At 50.4% G+C, this 20,946-nt stretch overlaps 1 protein-coding gene across 3 annotated transcripts in view; it reads right to left on the bottom strand.

Annotated features, from left to right (window-relative positions):
- Nucleotides 1-492: 492 nt before the first annotated feature.
- Nucleotides 493-20,946, bottom strand: part of Ubash3a (ubiquitin associated and SH3 domain containing A) — a 34,096-nt gene continuing 13,642 nt past the window's right edge. Inside the window, exons 7-14 of one of the 3 annotated variants that reach the window (XM_042265839.2) lie at nt 12,288-12,414; nt 9,518-9,617; nt 8,591-8,713; nt 5,835-5,927; nt 4,062-4,206; nt 3,370-3,476; nt 2,403-2,512; nt 493-741 (exon numbers count right to left, since the gene is read on the bottom strand). In XM_042265839.2, the coding sequence (XP_042121773.2) occupies nt 604-741; nt 2,403-2,512; nt 3,370-3,476; nt 4,062-4,206; nt 5,835-5,927; nt 8,591-8,713; nt 9,518-9,617; nt 12,288-12,414 (943 nt within the window). In that variant the 3' untranslated portion in view covers nt 493-603. The remainder of the gene's footprint in view (nt 742-2,402; nt 2,513-3,369; nt 3,477-4,061; nt 4,207-5,834; nt 5,928-8,590; nt 8,714-9,517; nt 9,618-12,287; nt 12,415-20,946) is intronic. The other 2 variants (XM_076558477.1, XM_042265840.2) reach the window with 2 other exon arrangements.

Here is a 20,946-nt window from a genome sequence, read left to right as displayed (position 1 = left end):
GGCTGGGGAAGGGCCCTCTAGAATCTGTAGGGGAACGCAACCCACACGGACCTCCAGAACCACACCCTGGCCTATATGCAGGAATTTTACACTGCCGTGATCATCACTATGTTTCTGACAACGTGTCCCAGCAGCAGCACAGAACCAATACACAGGGGCTGGGGCCAGCAGCTGCCCTGGTTTTGATGCGGTGGGCCATTTCTTTGATTGACTACTGTTCCTCTTTCAGCTGGTGTGGCCCTGGCTAAAGGGTGATTGCTATAGAAGGAAGGAGGTCTCCTAAGAGCATACAACATAGAAAGGTAGCATCTTCGGGCGTGGGGGTGGGGAGCCTTTAGTTCCTGGAGGTGAGGCTATTCCTCTGTTCTCTCCAACCCAGCACGCATGTTGCAATGTGGTGTCCTAATCCACACCTCTGCTGTGGCTTCCACAGTCAGGCTGGCAGGGCAGCAGAGCCACAGATGACCGTGACAAAGGCATGAGCCATGGCAGTACCCCTGAATATCAAGTGTATTTAGTGCTTCTCCAAGTCACGACACACGAGGGGCTAGAGTGTAATCCTAATCACAGCCCCTCATGCCTTGCCGACAAGCTGGGGCTGGCTCAGTTGCTCGAGATCCAGTTCTTCCAGTTAAAAGCCGAGTTGGCCCCGTGTGTCAGCGTCTTCACTGGGGGGTTCACCAGCTCCCACTTTCCTTCCTCTTTATTTTCTTCACAGAAGCACATCCCCAGACATGGGATCTGGGAAAGGGTTTAGAAAGTTTAGAATGCTCTGTTACATGTCAATCAACACTGGGGTACTTTTCAAGCCTACTGACTATGCTTCTACATCATGGAAGTGGACCAGATGGTCCCAGGCTGCCAGGGCACCATGGAACCAATGTCAGCCTCCATCATGTTACTTCCACCTGGGGATGATCAGTCCTCCCAACAATGGGACCTTGGGTGAGATTGGTCCTAACTTGGAGTGGGGCTGCTAAGCATTCTGGGAGCCATGGGTCAGTCCTTCTTTCCCACAGAATTACCAGGTCCACATGCCTATGGGGACGGGGACCCTACCAACTAGGTACAAAGTACCTCATTCCTGCCTCAGCTGCAGGCTCAGGATTGAGGTTTTAGACCACAGAATAAAATAGACGTCAACCCTTGGGCCCCCATGCCTTCATCTGTAAGTGGACCTGCCAAGGAGGGTCCTTGTGTCGAAGGCTTTTCTGTCTTCACACCTTGCTTACCCTGCCTCACCCTTTTTTTTTTTTGTCTATGAATTCTTTGGTCAGACAGATCTGCAAAAATCCCAAGCTGCATGGAAGAATCTGAGCAGAGGCTACTGTGGACCCAGGGACCAGTCATCCTAGATGCAGATAGGGACCATCAGGGTGTAATGGGCTGGACAAAGAAAAGCCTTGGATATTCAGGGTCCTGCATGCTGATTCCCATTGGGAGGCTCATCATTCGGCAGAGACCTTGGATAAATTTCTGATCCGCAGGCTGTTGAATTTGGGGTGGGGTGGAAATAGACTCTAAACGGTCAGCATAAGAACGTTCTGGAGTTTAGAAGTTTATAGGTATCGGTTTTTTTCTTGTCCTCGTCCTCCTCTTCCCTACGCCTTCTTCCTTCTCTCTTCCCTCCTTTTCTCCTATTGAACTGGGGTTCGGTCCCTGTGCTTCTCAAACGGGGCTCAAACTCATTAGCTCATGTGGTCATCCCGCCTCATCTGTAAGTCTATACCAGTTGAGTCAGGGCATGGGTCCCGGGTTAGTTAGAGAAAGAGAGAGAGAGAGAATATGAATGTGGGAGTCTAGCCCTGAGCAGGTCACCAGGGGAGAAAGGGCTGATCTCAGATGAACAATTCATCACCTGGCCACCACCCTCTCTGTTCTGCTGAGGTGTGTTCAATAGGTCACCTCTGCATGCTTGCCACCAAGCCTGCCATTAGAGGTTTGCACCGTGCTGGCCCAGCACCTGGTCATGCTGGCAGATAGCTACAGTGAGTTCACATTTTGTCCCTTGAGAGGTGACTCAGGAGGTGAGTGGGTGGAGGTCCCTTCTACCTGACAGTACCCCTCCCAGAGGTACCCAAAGGGGAGAACCTGAGTCAAACAGTGACTCCTGATTCCATGCAGGACCTTAGTTCTATTAGAGCTGCAGGGACATGGGCTGACTGAACAAATCTGGAAACTTCTCGACGTCACTGGCTGCAGGGAACTGAGACTGCCGTGTGGTGATAGAATGGCGGGCCTGTCCCACAGCTCCTGCAGGTATGCCCTCCACGGGAGCAGGTGGGCACACTCGCATGGTCCTGCCAGCTCTGGTTTGGACACTTGTTTTCCTTCTATAACGAGTGCCATGACCCTGTGCCTGCTTTACTTTGAGATAAAAGAGGCATACGGGGGACACATACCTTTCTTACCAGCTGGGCAAAATCTCCACATTCCCTGGGTGGGAGCCCGAGGAGAGGCCTAGTACAGGAGTCGAGTGCTGAGCTGTGGCTCACGATGAGGGTGATGCCTGCTGGAGACAAAACGCCCCGAGGTCAGAGCAGGCACAGGGAGCACTTTGTAAGATAGAGGACTCCTCCAAGTCTTGCGGGTCCAGCGACCATGCCCCTGTGAGGTGGTGGGGTGGGAAAATTCAGTCGCTCATCCATGATTTGGAGTGTACCACCTCTCTTCCTGGAGATCGGGTGTGGCATCAGTGGGCCAGCTTCAAGGATGGCACAAGGGTGATCCGAGCCACTCTCCTCTTGTGGCTGGCTGCCTAGGTCCTGCCAGCCACAGGCGGGGTATGTCATGGCTGCCACCCAGACCCTATCCAGTCACTTTAGCTGGCTTATCACTGTGAGCCCGAGATGGTACCTGCTTTAGATAAGGGTTTGCAGTGTCCACGGGCTCAGGGAGCCTCCTCAGGTGACATGATGGGCTCCAGGCAGCTGAAGAGTGATGTGGGACCCAGCACCTCTGTGTGAGCTTTGTGCTGGACAAGGTGAAGCTGGGAGAGCTGGGAGCGTGGCTGGTGGTTAGGGCAGGAGGGCTGGGACTCCGCCTCACTTTCCCTAAGCATTGGTTGCTCCATCTTTCAGTCCTTCTGGGATTCTCTTGTTCCCTTCCAATTAACTCCAGCCTTTTAGACATGGATCGTCTATGAAGGCCCTGATGTTCTCAAGGCCCATCAGTGGACAGCACCAGAGCATGCAGACCTGGGCTACATGGGGTATGTGTGTATGCATTCACTCCCTGTCATGGTGGAGATGAGCTACTATTGGCCAGAGCATGGGGGTAGGGAGGTGGGGACATTAACAGCTCAGAATCTGCCAATCCCATCCCAAAGAAGCCCAAGGCTGGTCCTCCTCAAATCTGTGGGACACTCACTGTCCTGTGGGCATGTGTTGATGATCTGCCCCATGCTCACGGCGCACCTTTCCACGTACTGGTCATAGCTCTCGGCTGGCATGAGGGAGCAGCGGGGGAACGCAGGCCTGAAAGGAGGGTGGAGAGAGAGATGGCTGCTGTCTTAGAGCCTTCTGGTGACCAAGAAGGTGTGTGCTGGAGCAGCTGAGAGATGCCTGTCAGGCAGAGCTCATGGGTTCATGGCCAGCAGGGGCTTCTGGATGTGTTCCACATCAGCAGAGGGCTGTGGTACCCACACTCACCATGGATGCTGACTGAGCAACAGGAATTCTGTACATCCCAGTCAGTCACCCTGGAGAAGGACAAAGACACTCCCCTTTACAAAGACCCTTTTCTGGATAAGGTCCCTCTGTGTCCATCCTTGCAGGGCCAGTTAGGAGGAGCACTCCATCTCCCATAGGTGTTCAGGTTCCCCAGCCTCCATGGCCCCTAGGTGATGTGTGTTCACTGTAGCTGCCTTCACCAAGAGTCTTGCTGGTTTGGCTGAACAAGACCATAGCCCTCACACCATTTCCCATGGCCTCCCTCCTGCTCATCCTATACCCATAGCTCAATATACCTCACTCTCCACTGCAGGGCCCTACCACAGTGAGTAGATTTTCTTTAACATGAACTAGAGAAGCCTCCATAGCAGAGAATTGCAAGGTGCCTACCTGTAATCAGGGTCAACATTGAAATGTGCCTCTGTCAGCTCCTCCAAGCTCAGGAAGGTCGGGGTGGCCTTGCTGGCTTCCCACTTCATCCATTCGAAGACTCCAGGCTCAACCCGTATCTTCAGCCTCTTCTCCAGCTTGAGTTCTGGGGTCGATGCAAAACAAGCATGAACGTTACCTAAAGACGTTTCTTCATAGCTAGGTCCACCATGCTGGCTAGTGGTTTTGTCCACTCGACACAAGGCAGACCTCTGGGAAGAGGAACCTCAGCTGAGAAAATGCCTCCATAAGACTGGTCTGTAGGCGGGCCTCTAGCTGTCCTGCGACTCACTATGTAGAGTCCCTGGACTCCTGGAGATCTGCCTGCCTCTGTATCCCAAGTGCTGAGGTTAAAGGCGTGCACCATTATGCCCATTTCCTTGATTAATTACTGACACAGGGGGGCCAAAAGCACTGTGGGTGATGCCGTGCTTGGACAGGCGATCCTGGCTGCTCTAAGAAAGCAGCTGAGCAAGCCATGGGGGCAGGGCAAGCCAGGAGTCAGCAGCACTCCTTCAGCTCCTGCCTCCAGGTTCCTGCTCTGAGCTCCTACCACAACCTCTCTGACTGGTGGGCGCTGACACGGAAGTGTAAGTCAAATATGCCTCTTCCTCCCCCAGTTGGTTTTGGTTTAGTGTTTTATCACAGTAATGAAACAGCAAACTAGGACACCGACCTATGCACGAGTCCAAGGAAACCCTTCACAAATGTGACTCTTTCCTGGCAAAGGTCATCCTGGGCTTTAAGTTCAGTTCTGCTGTCTCTGAGACTTAAACCACCAGGCAGCTGTAGAAATCCAAGGACTGACAACATGTCGCCCACCAGGATGGACCATGCTGCCCTGATAGGAGGACACCATAGGCAGCAGACCCCCCACCTAGGGTGTCACTCTAACTTCAGATACAGCTCACTCAACCCATGCCACAGCCTCACCCTTGATAGAATGATGTGACGATAGTGACAATGGGACACGTGACCGATGGGGCAGGAGGTAAGGGGTCAGAGAGAAACGTTTGGAACATTCTGATTCCTCACACCTTAACCCTCCCCAAGCATCTTACATCCTGCCCCAAAGACCTGTCAAGTAGGCTGTGAATGGGATGAAAGTGTAATCAAGAGGGGTTCAGACTGGGGGCGGGGCCCCTGCCTCCTGACTGCGGACCTTGGACAGGAGCATTGCTCTGTGGGGAAGAAAGAGGGCTTCCGTCCCCTGCAGCAAACACTTCCACGACCCCCTAAGTGTGGGCAGAACCCATGTGCCCACCAGCTGCCCAGGTGGCTATACCATCTTGCATGGCTGAGAGGATCTGCTAATGGCATCCTGACAGCCAGGTGATGCTGGACAGCTCCCTTTGAGCATCGACCCTGCTCTGGGATGTCATGCATGTTGGATCTAGAAGGGTTCACAGCAGCCCTAGCTTTCTAGGCTTGCCAAAGTTCCTTTCTAAGTACTGAGAACACCTTGTAGAAAGGAACCACAGGGGCAAAGCAAATGATAGACGTTGGCTCTGTGACACCAGTGGTCCTATCATGGGTCCTAAATCCTTAGCATTCTAGAATGTTAGTGGCTCATTTCTCCCAGCAGCTCCTAGAAGGCAGTTTCTAACTGCCTCTTGGCTTAGATGTGGCCATTCTCTGTCCAGCATCTCATTCACCTCCAACCCTTCTTTGCTCCCCACGGAGAGTGGCCTCAAGATCAAGCCAAAAGGAGGGTCTGCTGAACTTCTCACCCACCTTCCAGGATGTGCTTGGCTGTCTGCACACAGCGCAGGGCTGGAGATACAAAGACCGCTGTGACTCGGATGCCGCTGTCCAGCAGAGCCTCTCCTGGAAAACAAGGTAGGAAACACCCTTCATGCATCAGCCCAGGATGGGCTTACCTTGGTGGTGGGCAGGGATGTATGGGGCATCTACCCACTGCTGTACACAGCTGCAGGATCCCCCACCAGGTCAGGGTAGAAACTGCAATTGTGAGCAGCAATCCCTCTTGTGACTACATTACACTGTATGGTGGAGGGGGATGGCCCAGGGGTCAGTGAGCCCATAGGTAGTGGAGGTTCCCCCCAGCTGGCCACGGAGCAGGAATGAGAGGAAACCAAAGGAGGATGTACTTGGCATGTGACCCATATTCCTTGGCTGTGTTGAAAGATGGAGGGGCCCATGTTCCAAGGCATGGGTGTGACCTCAGAAGCAGAGAGTGGCCAATAGCAGCCAGGGAAGGCCCCAGTCCTGCATCCCTGAGGACATGAGTTCTAATTATAGACTGGTTGAATCTGGAAGGAGCCATAGGCTCCAGATAGAAGTGATTCCGTGGGCTGAGAACCCACCATGCCCTGCTCAAGTCAGATCTGCACTGTAGGCTTAACGTGGACATTGCTTTATACCTTCATGGTCATCTAGTTGGTCACTTCAAGGCCAGCCATGACTTGTAGAATGATAGGCTGTAATCCACCCATGTTTTCTTTGTGACACCAGAAGTGACTTGTCACCCACACAAGATACACATCGAGAGCTGCTCAAACATCTCCATAAGTATTTAGGCACAAAGACAGGACTTCTGGGACACATATACATGTCACATGCAGACACATGTGTGCATTGCCCTGAGGGAGAAGGGACCCTGTGGGGCTATGTGTGGCTGGTGTATCCCAACCTCAGAGCCAACCGTTGTCCCACTGGGAGCCTGAAACAGCCACAGTATGAACGCGGCACCCCCATCCAGAGAGCTGGCAGGGAAGCATTGTGTGTTCACGCAGGGAGAGGAGCAGGAAAGCTGGTTCTCCTGGGTTCCTTTTACTAACCAGCCAGAGACTGGGGTGCGCCCATTTGTCCCCTTAGGCTCAGCTTCCTAAACTTATAAAATGCAAAGCAGACGAACTCAACAATCTCATCAGCTCCCCAGATTAGATCTCGTGGAAGGAGAATACCCAGTCATTAACTCAAAGCTCTGAGGGACAGCGCAATACAACCCATGAGGAGGTGTGCTCTGTGTGTGTGTGTGTGTGTGTGTGTGTGTGTGTGTGTGTGTGTGTGTGTGTGGTGTGTAGGTCAGAGGTCAACCTCAAAAGTCATCCTCAGGAATGCTGTCCACCCTTTAAGATAGCATTTCTCACTGGCCTGGAAACTCACCGTGTAGCCTGGGCTGGCTGGCCCTGGAGCTGGCTTGCTAGGGAGCAGCAGCCTGTCTCCATCTCCCTAGCACAGGGAATCTGAGTGCACGCCACCACACCCAGCTTTTTTCACGTGGGTTCTGAGTATCAGATCCAGGTGCTTCTGCTTGCACAGAGAACACTTAGCCGACTGAGCTGACTCCCCAGCTCAGTGTTAATTTTACCAGTGACACTCTTGGTGCATCTGGTGTTTATTGATCTCTCCTCTCCTTACGGTGTCCCCTTCCCTGTATTTCATTGCTTACATCACCAACCATCCATTACTGGATCAGACTGCTCCACTTTTGGTCACTAGCTGTGTGACCCTGGCTAAATCATCTAACACCTCTGTGGTGGTTTAAATGAAAATGCCCCCCACCTCCTCATATATTTGAATATTTAGTTCCCAGTTAGTGAAACTGTTTGGGAAGGACTAGGAGGTGTGGCATTGTTGGAAGAGGTGTGTCACTGGAGGTGGGCTTTGAGGTTTTAAAAGCTCGTATCAGGCCCAGGCTCCCTCTGCATCCTGCCTGTGGATCAGGAGGTAAGCTCTCAGTTACTGCTATAGCTCCATGCCTGCCTGCCTGCCGTGATGGTCATGGGCTAACCCTCTGAAACTGTAAGCAAGCCCTCAATTACATGCTTCCTTTTGCAGGTTGCCTTGATCACATCTCTTCACAGCAATAAAACAGTCACTAAGACAATCTCTGTGTCCCTGTATGGGCAGAGTATGGAAGGCATCAGTACCAATGTCAAAGGATGCATGACAGGGGCTCAGTGTGCACAGCTAAGATCCTCATTATCACTGTTTCTCTCTGGTGGGAACACTCTTAAACACACCTGTGATGATATCTTGTGTATCCTAATAAAGCTTGCCCGAAGATCAGAGGACAGAACAAGCCACTAGATTAAACATAGAGGCCAGGCAGTAGTGGCACACACCTTTAATCCTAGAATGTGGGAGGCAGAGATCAGTCTGGATCTCTGTGAGTTCAAAGCCACCATGGACTACATGAGATTGACTCAGTCTAGGAGAGAAACAGAGCCAGGCAGTAGTGACACACACCTTTAATCCCAGCACTTGAGATCTTACACCTTTAATCCCAGTATGTGTGAAGTCGCATGCCTTCAAACCCAGCAATAGGAAGTAATATGGTGGGCAGAGAAAGGTACATAAGGCCGGAGGAGATAGGAACTAGATGTTTTTTTCAGGCTGAGAAGTCTTAGAGGTAAGAGGTGTCTGTGGCTTGTTCCTTTGTCTCTCTGATCTTTCAGCAATTACCCCAATATCAGGCAATGGGTTTTTATTATAAGACCTATTAGAATTCGAGCTACACATACCAGCCAGTCTGGCCTGGAAAATTCCACAGGATGATAAGGGCGGATCATTTTCAAAGTCTTTGATACCGTTGCTCCTCCTGGGCAGGCTGCGGGGGAAGTTCAGGTCTGGCCTGTAGTATTTTCCTAAAGTAGAAACAAGTAGCAGACATCTGGGACCACTGAATCAGATCCATTTGTCCCTCAAGACCCCAAAACCGAGATCCACATGGGAAGGGTATTGCCTAAATCCTTGCCAATGCTGTCGTTTCTAGAATGTTCTCTGTGATATGGATTCAATTCATGGAGCAAATATTGCTCTGCAGGCCTGTAACATATTCTCAAATGCATAGCACATAGGTTTGAGCCCCAGGGACTAGGAGCCTACTTCATCCTCTCAGTCCTCGTCACTCACACAAGGGAGAGGAAGCGTGTCTCTCCAAGATAGGCTTCTGAGTGGCTATCAGTTAACTGGGGGCAGTATGAAGCCTCGTGGGTATATTGCTGATGCTGGGACAATACACACTTGGGTGGAGGTGCCCCACCTTGGGAACTCTTCAGTCAGGTGCTTAACTGTAGGACCAGAAAACAGGGGCTGCATGACACTGTGGTCCCCTTGAATCTGACATTGGCCTCTCAGATCTGTCAATCTGGTAGGAATTCTGACCCTTAGCTGTGAGCTGTGGGACCAGAAACAAGTGGCTAAACCTCTCTCATCAGGGAAAAGGGGAAACCAGAATTGTCACAAGTCACTGGACTGGTGCCAAGGGCCTGGCTCAGACATGGGGCCGATGTGTATGTGGGTGGGTGTCCATACCCACCCAAGTGACCCCAAAGTCATCTCCCAGCAGCGGCTGTGCTATGGCTGCTCTAGAGGACAGTACTGCTGGGATCTAGGGCCCCTCAAGGACACAGAGACGGTCTGTCTAGAGTCACCTGGACTCAACCTACCATCGGCGGTAGTACACTGCTGTAGCCAAGACTTCCCAAAGACCTGGTCCACTCTCTCCCCGTGGCGTACTACCAGCACGCCTCTCCTCGCGATGGTAGCCTGGAGCGGGAGCAATGGGACACAGAGTTATTAATCAGACTCACTCTACAGAATCTGCCAGCCATTGCCTAGAGACAGAGCCTCTCCTAAGCTGTTCAGCCACTGGGGTCAGGCTGCCAGCCTTCATTCACAGTGATGAGGCTGGGGTCACCCCATCATAGACATGTACTTTTCAACCTTTTTGTCTCTTCCAAGTTATCTATCATCTATCTATCTATCTATCTATCTATCTATCTATCTATCTATCTATCTATCTATCTATCTATCTATCTATCTATCATCTATCTTCAATCATCTATCAACCTATGGTGATTGTAATGGGAAGTGTTCCCTATAGGCGTAGGTGTTTGAACACTTGGTCCCCAGTTGGTAGTGCTGCTTGGGGAGGGTTTAGTAATCGCACCCTTGTTGGAGGAAGTACATCATTGGACTTAGATGAAAGCATGGCTCTGCTTCCAGTTTGCACTCCGTGTTTCATCCTTACATTTGAAGATGTGGACTGTCGGCTTCCTGTTCTTGCCAACCATGCCTGCTGCCTGCTGCCGTGCCTTCCCACCACGATGGACTGAAGACCAGCAACGCTCTAGGAATCCTCTGGGACTCCAGCACCAGACTGAGACGGCTGGACATCCAGCCTCCTGGACTGAACACCTACTGGATTCTTGGCCTTTCCACTGGGAGACAGCCACTGTTGGGCTAGCAGGACCACAGCCTGTGAATCACTCTAGTAACTCCCCCTTTAATATGTATGTGTTGTATCAGTTCTGTTGCTCTGGAGAAATCTGACTAATATAAACTCGAGCCAAATAAACTTTCTTTTGTAAGTTGCCTTGGTTGTAGTGTTTTATCACAGCAATGGAACAATACATAATCACTTGTCTACCAATGTACTATCTACCATCTTGTCTATTCACCTATCATCTTCTAATCTACCTATCATCTATCTATCTATCTATCTATCTATCTATCTATCTATCTATCTATCTATCTATCTATCTATCTATCTATCTTTCCTTCCTTCCTTCCTTTCTTCCTTTTTTCCTTCCTTCTTTCTTTTCTTTCTTTCTTCCTCTCTCCCTTCCTCTCTCCCTCCCTCCTTCCCTCCCTTCCTTTCTCCTCTTTATTTCTTGCCATTTTCTCTCTTTTCTCTATCATATATCAAGCTATTTATAGTTTCCTCATTTACTGCTGCTCTTCCTTCTCTGAGGAGCCCTCCAGGACTGCCCGTGTTGAATCTACCCCAAGGTAGCTTTCTTGTGGTGTCCAGGTGTGTGTTTTTCCTCTGAGCACCCAGGTAAGAGGTGCTCTTCTTCCTCATTGTCTTCCTCTAGCTGGACAACCTCTGCTTGCCCAAGTGCTCTTAGTGAGCAGGACAGTCATCCCTCAGTGCACCTGAGGTAGGCCGAGGACCCCTGCAGGTACCAAAATTCACAGATGCTCAAGTCCCTTGTATACAATGACATGATATTTGCATTGATCGTAGACACATCCCCTGTGTATTCTAACTCATCTCAGGCAACTTAAACACCTAATGCCATGTGAACAATAGCTGTGTCGTATTGTTTAGAGAACAGTGACAGGGAAAGTCTGTATGTGTTCAGTACTGGTGAAACTATTGTCCTCCCTCTCTCCCTCCCTCTCTTCCTTCATTTTCTTCCTCCCTCCCTCCCTCCATTTTTTTTTTCTTTTGAAACATGATCTGACACTAGCCCAGGCTGCCCTGGAACTTTCTATGTACCCCAGGTTGCTCTCAGACTCACAGCTATCCTCCTGCCTCTAACCCCCCAAGTGCTGGGATTACAGACATGTGTCACCACAGCCAGTTTGGATCTTGAATGTCATTCAAAGGCTTGCATGTGGAAAGCTTGGTTGCCAGCCTATGGTACTGCTGAGACAGGGACCTTTAGGAGGCAGGGCCTGGTGGGAAGGAGTTAGGTCACTGGATTTTGACTTTGAAGAGCTATTGGGACCCAGCCCCTTCCTCTCTTTGCTTTCTGGCTTCTGTCAGGTAACCAAGTCTCCTCTGCCATCTGCCTCCGTCATGGTAAGTTGCACCACCACAGGCCCAAAGCAACAGGGCCCAATGATGATGGACTGAAGACGCTAAGACCATAATAAACCAAAACAAATATTCGTGGGTTGTTTTTTTTTTTTTTTTTTTTTAAGCTGGTCATTTTAGGTATTTTGCTGCACTACTGGGGAGCTGATTAAGACAAGATGTAGTCTTCTATAATGTTTTCCACCCCAAGTTGGTTGAGTCGGTGGATAAAAGAAACCTGTGATGTAGAGATGCAGAGGCCATATTTTATTTTCCTTTAATTGTTTGCCTGACAGTGTGCAGCAGCCTCAGGTCACAGGAGGCAGCAGCTCTCTGGAACATTCCTTACTTTTCAGGCTGTCTTTCGTACTTCACAATCACAGGGTACATGCCCACTGTGCTCTTGGGGAAGCCTGTGCTTTGAAGAGTAGCCTGAGGGTCCTTAGCAGTGATGCATCATTCTTCAGGAGGGGCTCCTATGTGGGGAGTCCATCCTCTTGGGAGAAAGGCCAAACTCGGGCAGCTAATGTCTACCAGTGTGTTAAACCAGCAAGCATGGTTTACTAGCAAAAACAAAACAAGAAAGCAACCAACCAACCAACTAACCAACCAACCAACCAGGGTCCTGTTACCTGCAAAGCCTGTATGCTACTGATGCTCCTTGACATTGACGGAGTGTGGAATTCTCCATTTCTCCTGCTGCTGGTTTCACCGTCCTTTCTAGAGTTCAGGTCCATGGCTAGACTAAATGTGTATGTCCTGTGGGGGAAGAGGAGAGGCAGTGAATAGAGACAGAAGATGTTGTCAGCATGGGATCTGATCATGAATGTTCCTGGGAAATCTGTCTCAACCTCTACAATAAGGATCAAGACCACAAAATAAGAAAATGTGCAGAGTGCTTTGGATAGGACTCGTGAAGCCTGTGGTTGGCTCATCACCCTAGCACCACCATGATGCCAGACCTGCCTCAACACCCAGCCCAGGTGTTGCTCAAATGCCATGTTATTTAGAGATGGCGCCTTCTCCATGTCCCTCAGGCTGGCCATGAACTCGTGGCTCAAGACAGCCTCCCACCTCAACCTTCCAAGTAGCTGGGACTGCAGATGTGCGTCACTGTGCCAAGCTCTGTTCTCAATGTCACTAAGAAGGTACCTTTTAGATGACACTAGTGGTGAGGCCAGCAGACCTTGAATAAAATAGACCCCGTGTGTGTAGGGTAGGGTGAGACTCTTGAGACAGGGTAGAGGGAGGTCTTCACAGAAGGGTAGATTCTGTCTCCAGGCCACCTTCAGACACAAGCTGTAGTTTCGGATCTTTCCTGGGCCCTGCCTACCAGGCCACCCTGCAGATTTAGGATCCGCCAATCAAAACTTAAGCAGATCCCTCCCTTCTGTGCCTTACCCTCATCTCTACATCCTACTGGTTCTGTGCCTTTGGTGAATATCAAATCTGTTTTTCTCACACACCATCCTTTGATTCACCATCTGTTCAGGTGGAAGTAGGTGGGATACTGGAGTAGTGGCCAGACACCCTCAAGATCTGTGGGAGCACGGGGATGCGCTCTGTGGGAGCACGGGGATGCGCCCTGGTGGGAGCATGGGGATGTGCTCTGTGGGAGCACGGGGCTGTGCCCTGTGGGAGCACGGGGATGTGCTCGGTGGGAGCACGGGGATGTGCTCTGTGGGAGCACGGGGATGTGCTCGGTGGGAGCACGGGGATGTGCCCGGTGGGAGCACGGGAATGTGCCCTGTGGGAGCACGGGGCTGTGCCCTGGTGGGTGCACAGGGATGTGCCCTGGTGGGAGCACGGGGATGTGCCCTGGTGGGAGCACGGGGATGTGCCCTGGTGGGTGCACGGGGATGCGCTCTGTGGGATCACGGGGATGCGCTCTGTGGGAGCACGGGGATGCGCCCTGGTGGGAGCACGGAGATGCGCCCTGGTGGGAGCACGGGGATGCGCTCTGTGGGAGCACGGGGATGTGCCCTGTGGGAGCACGGGGATGTGCCCTGTGGGTGCTGGGTGCTGAGGCACCTGAGGACTTGCCAGGTAACCAGGAAACTGTGAATTACTTAAAGTGCCGTGAGATGGACAGGTGTTCGGGAACTCTGGTAGGAGAGAGCCAAAGCAAGTTGGAGTGAGAACCCCAAGATATGAAACAGCAAGGGGCGTTATACTCACAGGGTTCCTTCCTGTCTGGAAGGAACAGGTAGGTGGTGAGAGAGGGGGGGGGGATGAGCAATGGTCCTGCGGCTCCTCCCTGGAGCAGAAAAGGAGTGATTTCCCCAGGGTAGAAGCCATGCAAGGAAAAGTTTCTATAAGCGATTTAAAAATAATTCCCAGCCCCAGTGACAGCTAATTGCTTATGCGATTCTTGGACAGACCTTCTGGGCTCTTCTGGGCTGCATCTGTGAGAGGTCCTGCCCACCACCCTGTGTGTCTGAGAACCTTTGCTCTCACTTCCTGTTGACCCAGCCGGCTTACTCTCCAATTCTTTTAGGTACAAGGAACATTTTGATTCTAGTCATTATTGGAAACATGGGAAACGGTCGCAACCCACTGAAAAAGAAAAGGTCCCCATGATTCCGTCAGCCACCGAATTCAACCACTTAATCTTCTCCGCATCCACCCATATTTAGACTCTGACCCAGTTTTTCGGGAAAAGCAGATTGCATAGTTGAGTTTCAGAAGGTGGAGTATTATGGGCTGCAATAAGGCAGGGGTGGCCTGGCTGAGAAGGCTCCTGGTTATCTGGGGGGGCGGGCAAGGGGACAACTCCCCTAATCCCCTCAGGGCTGTGGGTGACGTGCCAGGTGGGTGGATGGGGATGGAGTTGGGGATGCAGGGGCAGGCTGAGGAGGCCGTCGTGAGGGGACTCAACTCTCTTGAGGGTTTGAGGGGCAGTAGAGGTCAGTGTGGCTGGAGCAGAAGGAGCCAAGGGAGGAGAGGCACACAACAGAGGAGCTTTGGTGGGTGCAGAACCCAGATGCTACAGGTTCACCTGAGGTTTGTGCCCAGAGTGTGAGGAGCAGTTAGATTTGGTGACTATGTGAACAGCAGCTCTTGATAAACTAGATACAGAGCCTGGGCAATGGGTGATGGGGAGGATTCTGCACCAGGCTTCTCTCCCTTCCCCCTTTCCCTCCCCACCCCTTCCTCCTCCTCCTCCTCTCCCCTACATTCTCTCTCTGCAGTGTTAGGAATCATACCTGGGCCTCCCACACTAGACAAGTGCTGTACCACTGACACGTATCCAAGCTCGACTCCGGCCTTTCTGGCTGAGCGATAGGAAAGAGTGAATTGCTCTTGAACGAGATGAGGAGTTTGCGAAGGGTCGACGTGGCCTGCTTTAAGTCAGGATCTCCTCTAGTGAGATGCAGATGCACATGGCATCCCTGAGCTGACTTTGGGTGAGAGAAGATGGCTCAGGACCAGCTGGGGCCAGAGTCACAGCCATTTTCAAAGGAGAGGTTCAGGCAGGAACCTGCTCAGACAGACGCCTCTCACAGGAGTGTGGAGTCCACAGTGTCGTGTTCTGTCCTGTGGTGCCCCTTGTCATTCTGAACGTACAGAGGGCATGAATGTCAGGCAGTGACTGGTCACCATCAAAGACAGGCCTACTAAGCGTTCTGAGATACCCGGCTGCTTCTGCACCATCAAAGTTCTCCCAGCCCGGAAGCCAGAGACACGCTTTCTATTTATTTCTTATCTCTGCCAGGCTTTGACTTGGGTGAACTATGTGGATGGGGTATAAATACTGTGGTGGTATTGTGTTCCTCAAAATATTGTGCAACCTAATAAACTTATCTGGGGTCAGAGACAGAACAGCCACTACATACAAAGGCCAGAAAATGGTGGCACTCACACCTTTAATCCTAGCATTCCAGAGACAAAAATCCATGTGTTCAAGGACACAACCAAGCATGGTGACTCACACCTTTAATCCCAGAAAGCAAGCCTTTAATTCCAGGGAGTGATGGCAGAAAGGAAAGATATATAAGGTGTGAGGACCAGAAACTAGCAGCATTTGGCTGGTTAAGCTTTTAGGTTTTGAGCAGCACAGTTCAGCTGAGAGTCATTCGGATATGAGGACACAGAGGCTTCCGGTCTGAGGAAACAAGACCAGCTGAGAAGTTGGCCAGGTAAGGTTAGCTGTGTCTTGTTCTATCTCTCTGATCTTCCAGTGTTCACCCCAATACTTGGCTCCGGGTTTGTTTTATTAATAAAGACTCTTTAAGATTTATGCTACAAAATACCGATGATGTCTTTCACTCTTCCCCACTGGTTTCTGTGGGGCTCCCAGACATGGATTCCCAGGATGCCAAGTAAGCCTCTCTGTCACCCAGTACCTGGTCTGCTCCACTCAGCTGTCACCTTTCCTTCGAGCTAAAACCCTATTTTGATCTTTCAATGTATTATACCATTAATGTCTTCTTTAAAATAATATATTTTTGAGACAGAGTCTCATATATGCCAGGTTGGCCTTAGACTAACTATTGTAGCCAAGGATAACTTTGAACTCCTGATCCTCCAGCCAAGTGCTGGGACTACAGGTGTGCACCACCACATTTAGGTTTAGGGGTTGCTGCGGATCAAACCCAGGCTGGGCAAGGACTCGATGAGCTGAGCCGCAGGCTGATCCCCCTCATCACTTGGCTCCCAGAATCTTCTCAGCTCTTCTCTCCTGCTGTTTCTTCTAGATAAAAATGCTTCATTCTTTCTGTGACATTCGAACAAACGATCGCACCAGGACTTTGTCCTAAGTGTCATCAAACCCGGAAGTGACTCTGAAGTTGACAGGTTCTTGTGATTCACTCTCCTTAACCACCCATGAGGTATGTTTTTATTTCATTCATCCCTTTTCTTATAACAGATTATCATGTGGCAGGCAACAGCTCCCTGTGATTCCAGCCTGAGACCTGTCTAGAGCAACATGGCATCATTCACCCTGTATCTTGGCTACAGCTGTCTGCCTGACCCCTGTGACCTTTGTGGCATTTTTGTTAGGTTGGAACCTCCAGCTTGTCCTTGCATGAACAGGAAAGCCTCATTTCTCTCTCTCTCTCTCTCTCTCTCTCTCTCTCTCTCTCTCTCTCTCTCTCTCTCTCTCCAAACCCCACCATCTCAGAGAATCTACAACAACAACAACAACAACAACAAAAGGCGCCAAAAAGTCTAGTTCCGGATTCCTGGTGACAATTGCAACTTCCTCCCTTGCTGCTGCCAGCAGCCCAAGTCCCTGCCTAAGCATTCCAACTTTGAACCTTACTTGGGCACAAACCCAGCTTGTGGCAGATGCGTCATCACCCCTCGCTTACAGGCTATATAATCTCCCTGCTTTAGTTCAGGCGTGCGGCTTCTCTGGCCTCCATCCCTGGGACTGGAGAAGCCACCTGGGAATTGCTTTGCTCAAATAAACCTGTTATTATAATTTTTCAATTCGGCTTGATCTGGTTTGCTGTGTTGGCAGAGAAACCTATTATCCAGGTATAGAAAAACCTATTGATTTTGACATGGTTCATGCATTTAATGTTTTATTTTATTTTATGGATACCGAAGTTTTGCCTGTGTGTATGTCTGTCCATCATGCATATGCCTGATATCCATGTAGGCTGGAGGAGGGCGTCAGATGCCCTGGGACTGGAGTTACAGTTGTGAGCCACGAAGTTGGTGCTGGGAATTGAACCTGGGTCCTCTAAGAGGACTCAGCTCTTAACTGCTGAGCTATTTATCTAGTCTTACCATGTACTTTTTGGTTACCCATGAGTTATGGTCCTCTGTCCCTGTCATTGTGCCCTGTCCTGTCTTGATTTATAACCTTTTATGGGCTCTTTCAGATGGACTTGGGCTGGAGCGATGGCTCAGCTGTTAGAGGCTAGGCACACCACCAAAAGGGCATGGACTTTCCTCATGCATTCTCACACTGCAGACGCCAGCGGGTTGAAATGCCGGTGTCTGTGGCTCCCGTAGCTGAAGAAGAGTGACATACACTGTAGTAGCTCGCAGCTCCTCTTCAACAAGCCTGTCACACACACACAGGGCAGGTACAGCTGAAACATCCTGACTCAGGAAGTACTGGTTGCTTTCTTCTTCCTGAGGGCAAGGCGGGGACACCTGTGTAACCCGGGGCTCATGAGCAGACTGTAAAACCATTGTTATCTCTGAGTGACATCTGTGAACTTTACAGTCAGAGAGGAAGTCGAGTTTGTCCACTAGTCTTTCAATTAAAAATGCAAGCAGCAGGGTGGTGGGCGTGTTGGTGGTGAAGGGAGCGTGTGACATTTCTGTTTTTCTCTTGGACTTAAGGGAGCCAGTTAGCGGTTTAACTTGTGCCATAGAAATAGATGTTTCCATTCTCCTTTGTTCTTAGAAGGGGGTCACCCCAGTGTGTGGCATTTCAAAGACAAAGTCACTGTGTTAGTATCCTCGGGTTACTGTCACACAGACTGGGCTTCTGTGACAGAACAGGTTTCATTTTCTCACTGCCCTGGAGAGTGGGAGGTCCAAGATCAAGGGGCTTGTGATTCATCTTGAGGATTCTGTCCTGGGCTTGAAGATAAGATGGCATCTTCCTGCTGGGTCCTCAATGATCCTCCCTCTGAACAAAGTAAGACTGGATAAGGGATCATAGTAAGATCTTGTTTTACCTTTTAATTTAAAGGTCCTTTTCTTAAAAACAAAAAATCAAAACACCCACCCGGGCTTCAACATAGGAGTTTTGGGAGGGAGACATCTCATCCCACAACAGTACCCTTGCTAGGTCTCCTGCCACCAGCTTTGTGGGATTCGACGTCTTCTGTGATGAAATCTTCCTCGCGTGGTTGGAGGACGGCTTCAGCTTCTCCTTCATCTTCTAACTTTCAGCTGTTGCCTCTCTGAGCTACAGCTAGGCTGTAAACATGCACCCTGTGAAGATGCCTGAAACAGGTAGCTCAGGCTTGTGCCCTCTTTCTACTAACTCGTGATTTCTAAATAACAGGCGTGTGCCGGATCAGGCCTACTGATCCTCAGAGTCCTGGAGCCACCAGCTTAAAGGCACACTGGTGTAGTGGATTGTAGGTAAATCACAATGTGTTCACACGGCAGCCACCTCCAGGCTTGGGGAGGTGTCCTCTGAACAGGAAGGGGCCTCTTCCCCTCGTGGTTTGCAGATCTTCCCCTGGGCGGTGGCATACCAGCAATTCTTCCCTGTGGCCTTGGGAGATAGATATCAAATGTCTAGACAGCAAGCTGTCTGCCCACTGGCCAACTATCTGTGCACACAGCTGTCCGACTACACCCCCCCACCCCCCCCACCCCCTGCTTAACTCTTTCATGACACATTCAGATATGTTAGGGTCTTTTGAGACAGGATCTCACTGTATAGCCCTGGCCGCCTTGGAACCCACAGAGGTCTGCCTGCCTCTGCTTCCTAAGTCCAGGGATTAAAGCTGAGCATCACCATGCCCTGATTTTAAACCTCTTTAAACGTTTAAAAGGATGTTTAGCACCGTGAGAAGCCATAGCCAACCTATTGCCACCTCCCAGCCTACAGTCACCCCTCAGTCAGTGGGGGGGGGGGGAGGGAGGGGGGGTTGCTGCTATCCTGTGAGGAAGGGGTGATTCTGATGCGGGGGAGGGGGGGGAGTCTCCATCAGGTACGCCACAGCACTCAGCCAGAACTTGCTTTTTCTTGCAATTTTTGTGACTATACACTGGCCCCTAACGGAAAGCGGTCTCTCAGGAAGGTCAGGTCACAAGGTGGGACACTTCCACAGGTGACACCCTGACAGGGAAGTGGAATGTTGCTAGCCACAGCTCGCTGCAGAGGCTCTGCTGTAGCTGCAGAATCCAGGCTTGTCCCTTGCCTGGCGGCTCCTCTGCCAGAGTGAGGTTTTCTGCCCTGGCTGTGGCGAGGAGGACAGGGCAGGGCTACAAGGCCACCCAAGCCCCAGCCTCCTGGACTCTGATGCCAACATCTCCGGTCTTCAGTTCTGCCAACTGTTTCTGAAGCCGCTGACTGATCAGGTGGGGTCTGCAGGAAACCAAAGTTTCCTTGATTTTGTGACATTGTTCATCCCGTCACCACCCAAGCTGGGAACTCAGCTTTCACCGGAGGGTGTCTGCAGCTCTCTCTACAGGCCCTTGTGACTCAGCGGATCATGAGCTGACAGTTGATATAAAGGCCTGGGAATCATGGCTGAATTTGCCTTTCCCAGTTTGTAGGTATGCTCCTCAGCTCTTAGGAATTAGCACATGAGGCTAAGATGACATGGAACGACCCACTGCAGAACTGGCTGAATCCGTGCATTTTAAAAGCTATTTTATATCAGTGTATATGACAGATCCCTAACTGCATATAAGAATGCATGGTTGGCTCAGTTGCCTAGCATACACGAAACCCGTGTGATGGCTCATGCCTGTAACACCAGTACTCTGGAGCTGGAGGCAGGAGGATCAGAAGTTCAAGGTTATCCTTGGCTATATAGTGAGCAACACAGTGAGTCCCCGGGCAGCCTGGGTTACATGAGATCCTGCCTGGGTAGGGGTGGTGGGGACCTACTCTGGTAACTGCATTTGGTGGTGGGGGGCCCAAGGGCACAAATGCTGTCCTTGGCCTGTCATGCAAACTCAAGTATAAGCTTAATTAACGGGAAGAAACAGTAGCATAGGGCTCTTCTGATCTCACTTAATATTTTCCGGAAAAAAAAATCTCCATTAAAAAAAAAAATAGTTTCTTGCTAAGTCTAGTTATTTTTCCCACGGCTGTACTTTTAAAAAAAGGTTTTGTAAAAATGACCAAAATCAATCATTTGCTTCAAATATTCAAAATACGTTGCTTCTTAGTTTACTCTAAACAGAAGTTTTAGCTACCAGAACTTCTACTGTACTCTTTAGCTTCCAATAGGCACATAAATAAAACAGTGCAGTTTCCACAGCTCTGCGAGCTGTGGGCCGGCTTTGATAGAGAGACATACAGGAAAAAGCTCCCTGGATAGAGGGAGGTTAGAAAATCTGTCCACAGATAATATCCAGCAAGCATGCATAACACACACACACACACAAACACACACACACAGTGAAAAAGCAAATAAGAAGTCATGGTTATTACTGGCAGAATGCATATGGAGTGTGAGGTGACAGCCAGAGGTTTGAGACACAGACATAGGAAGCTGGGGCAAGGTCCCTGTGTTACAGCCAAATGCTTAGCAACATTGTTCATGGGGAACAGACCTGGTAAAGAATGAAGTAGCTCAGGCTATCTCTAAGCACAGTGTCAAAGTTGTCACCAAATTTCTCCTTTTTGCTCATAGT

Source organism: Peromyscus maniculatus, chromosome 21 (assembly GCF_049852395.1).
Source record: "Peromyscus maniculatus bairdii isolate BWxNUB_F1_BW_parent chromosome 21, HU_Pman_BW_mat_3.1, whole genome shotgun sequence".
In the NCBI taxonomy this organism is placed as follows: Eukaryota; Metazoa; Chordata; class Mammalia; order Rodentia; family Cricetidae; genus Peromyscus; species Peromyscus maniculatus.
This window is presented reverse-complemented; position numbering and strand designations above follow the sequence as displayed.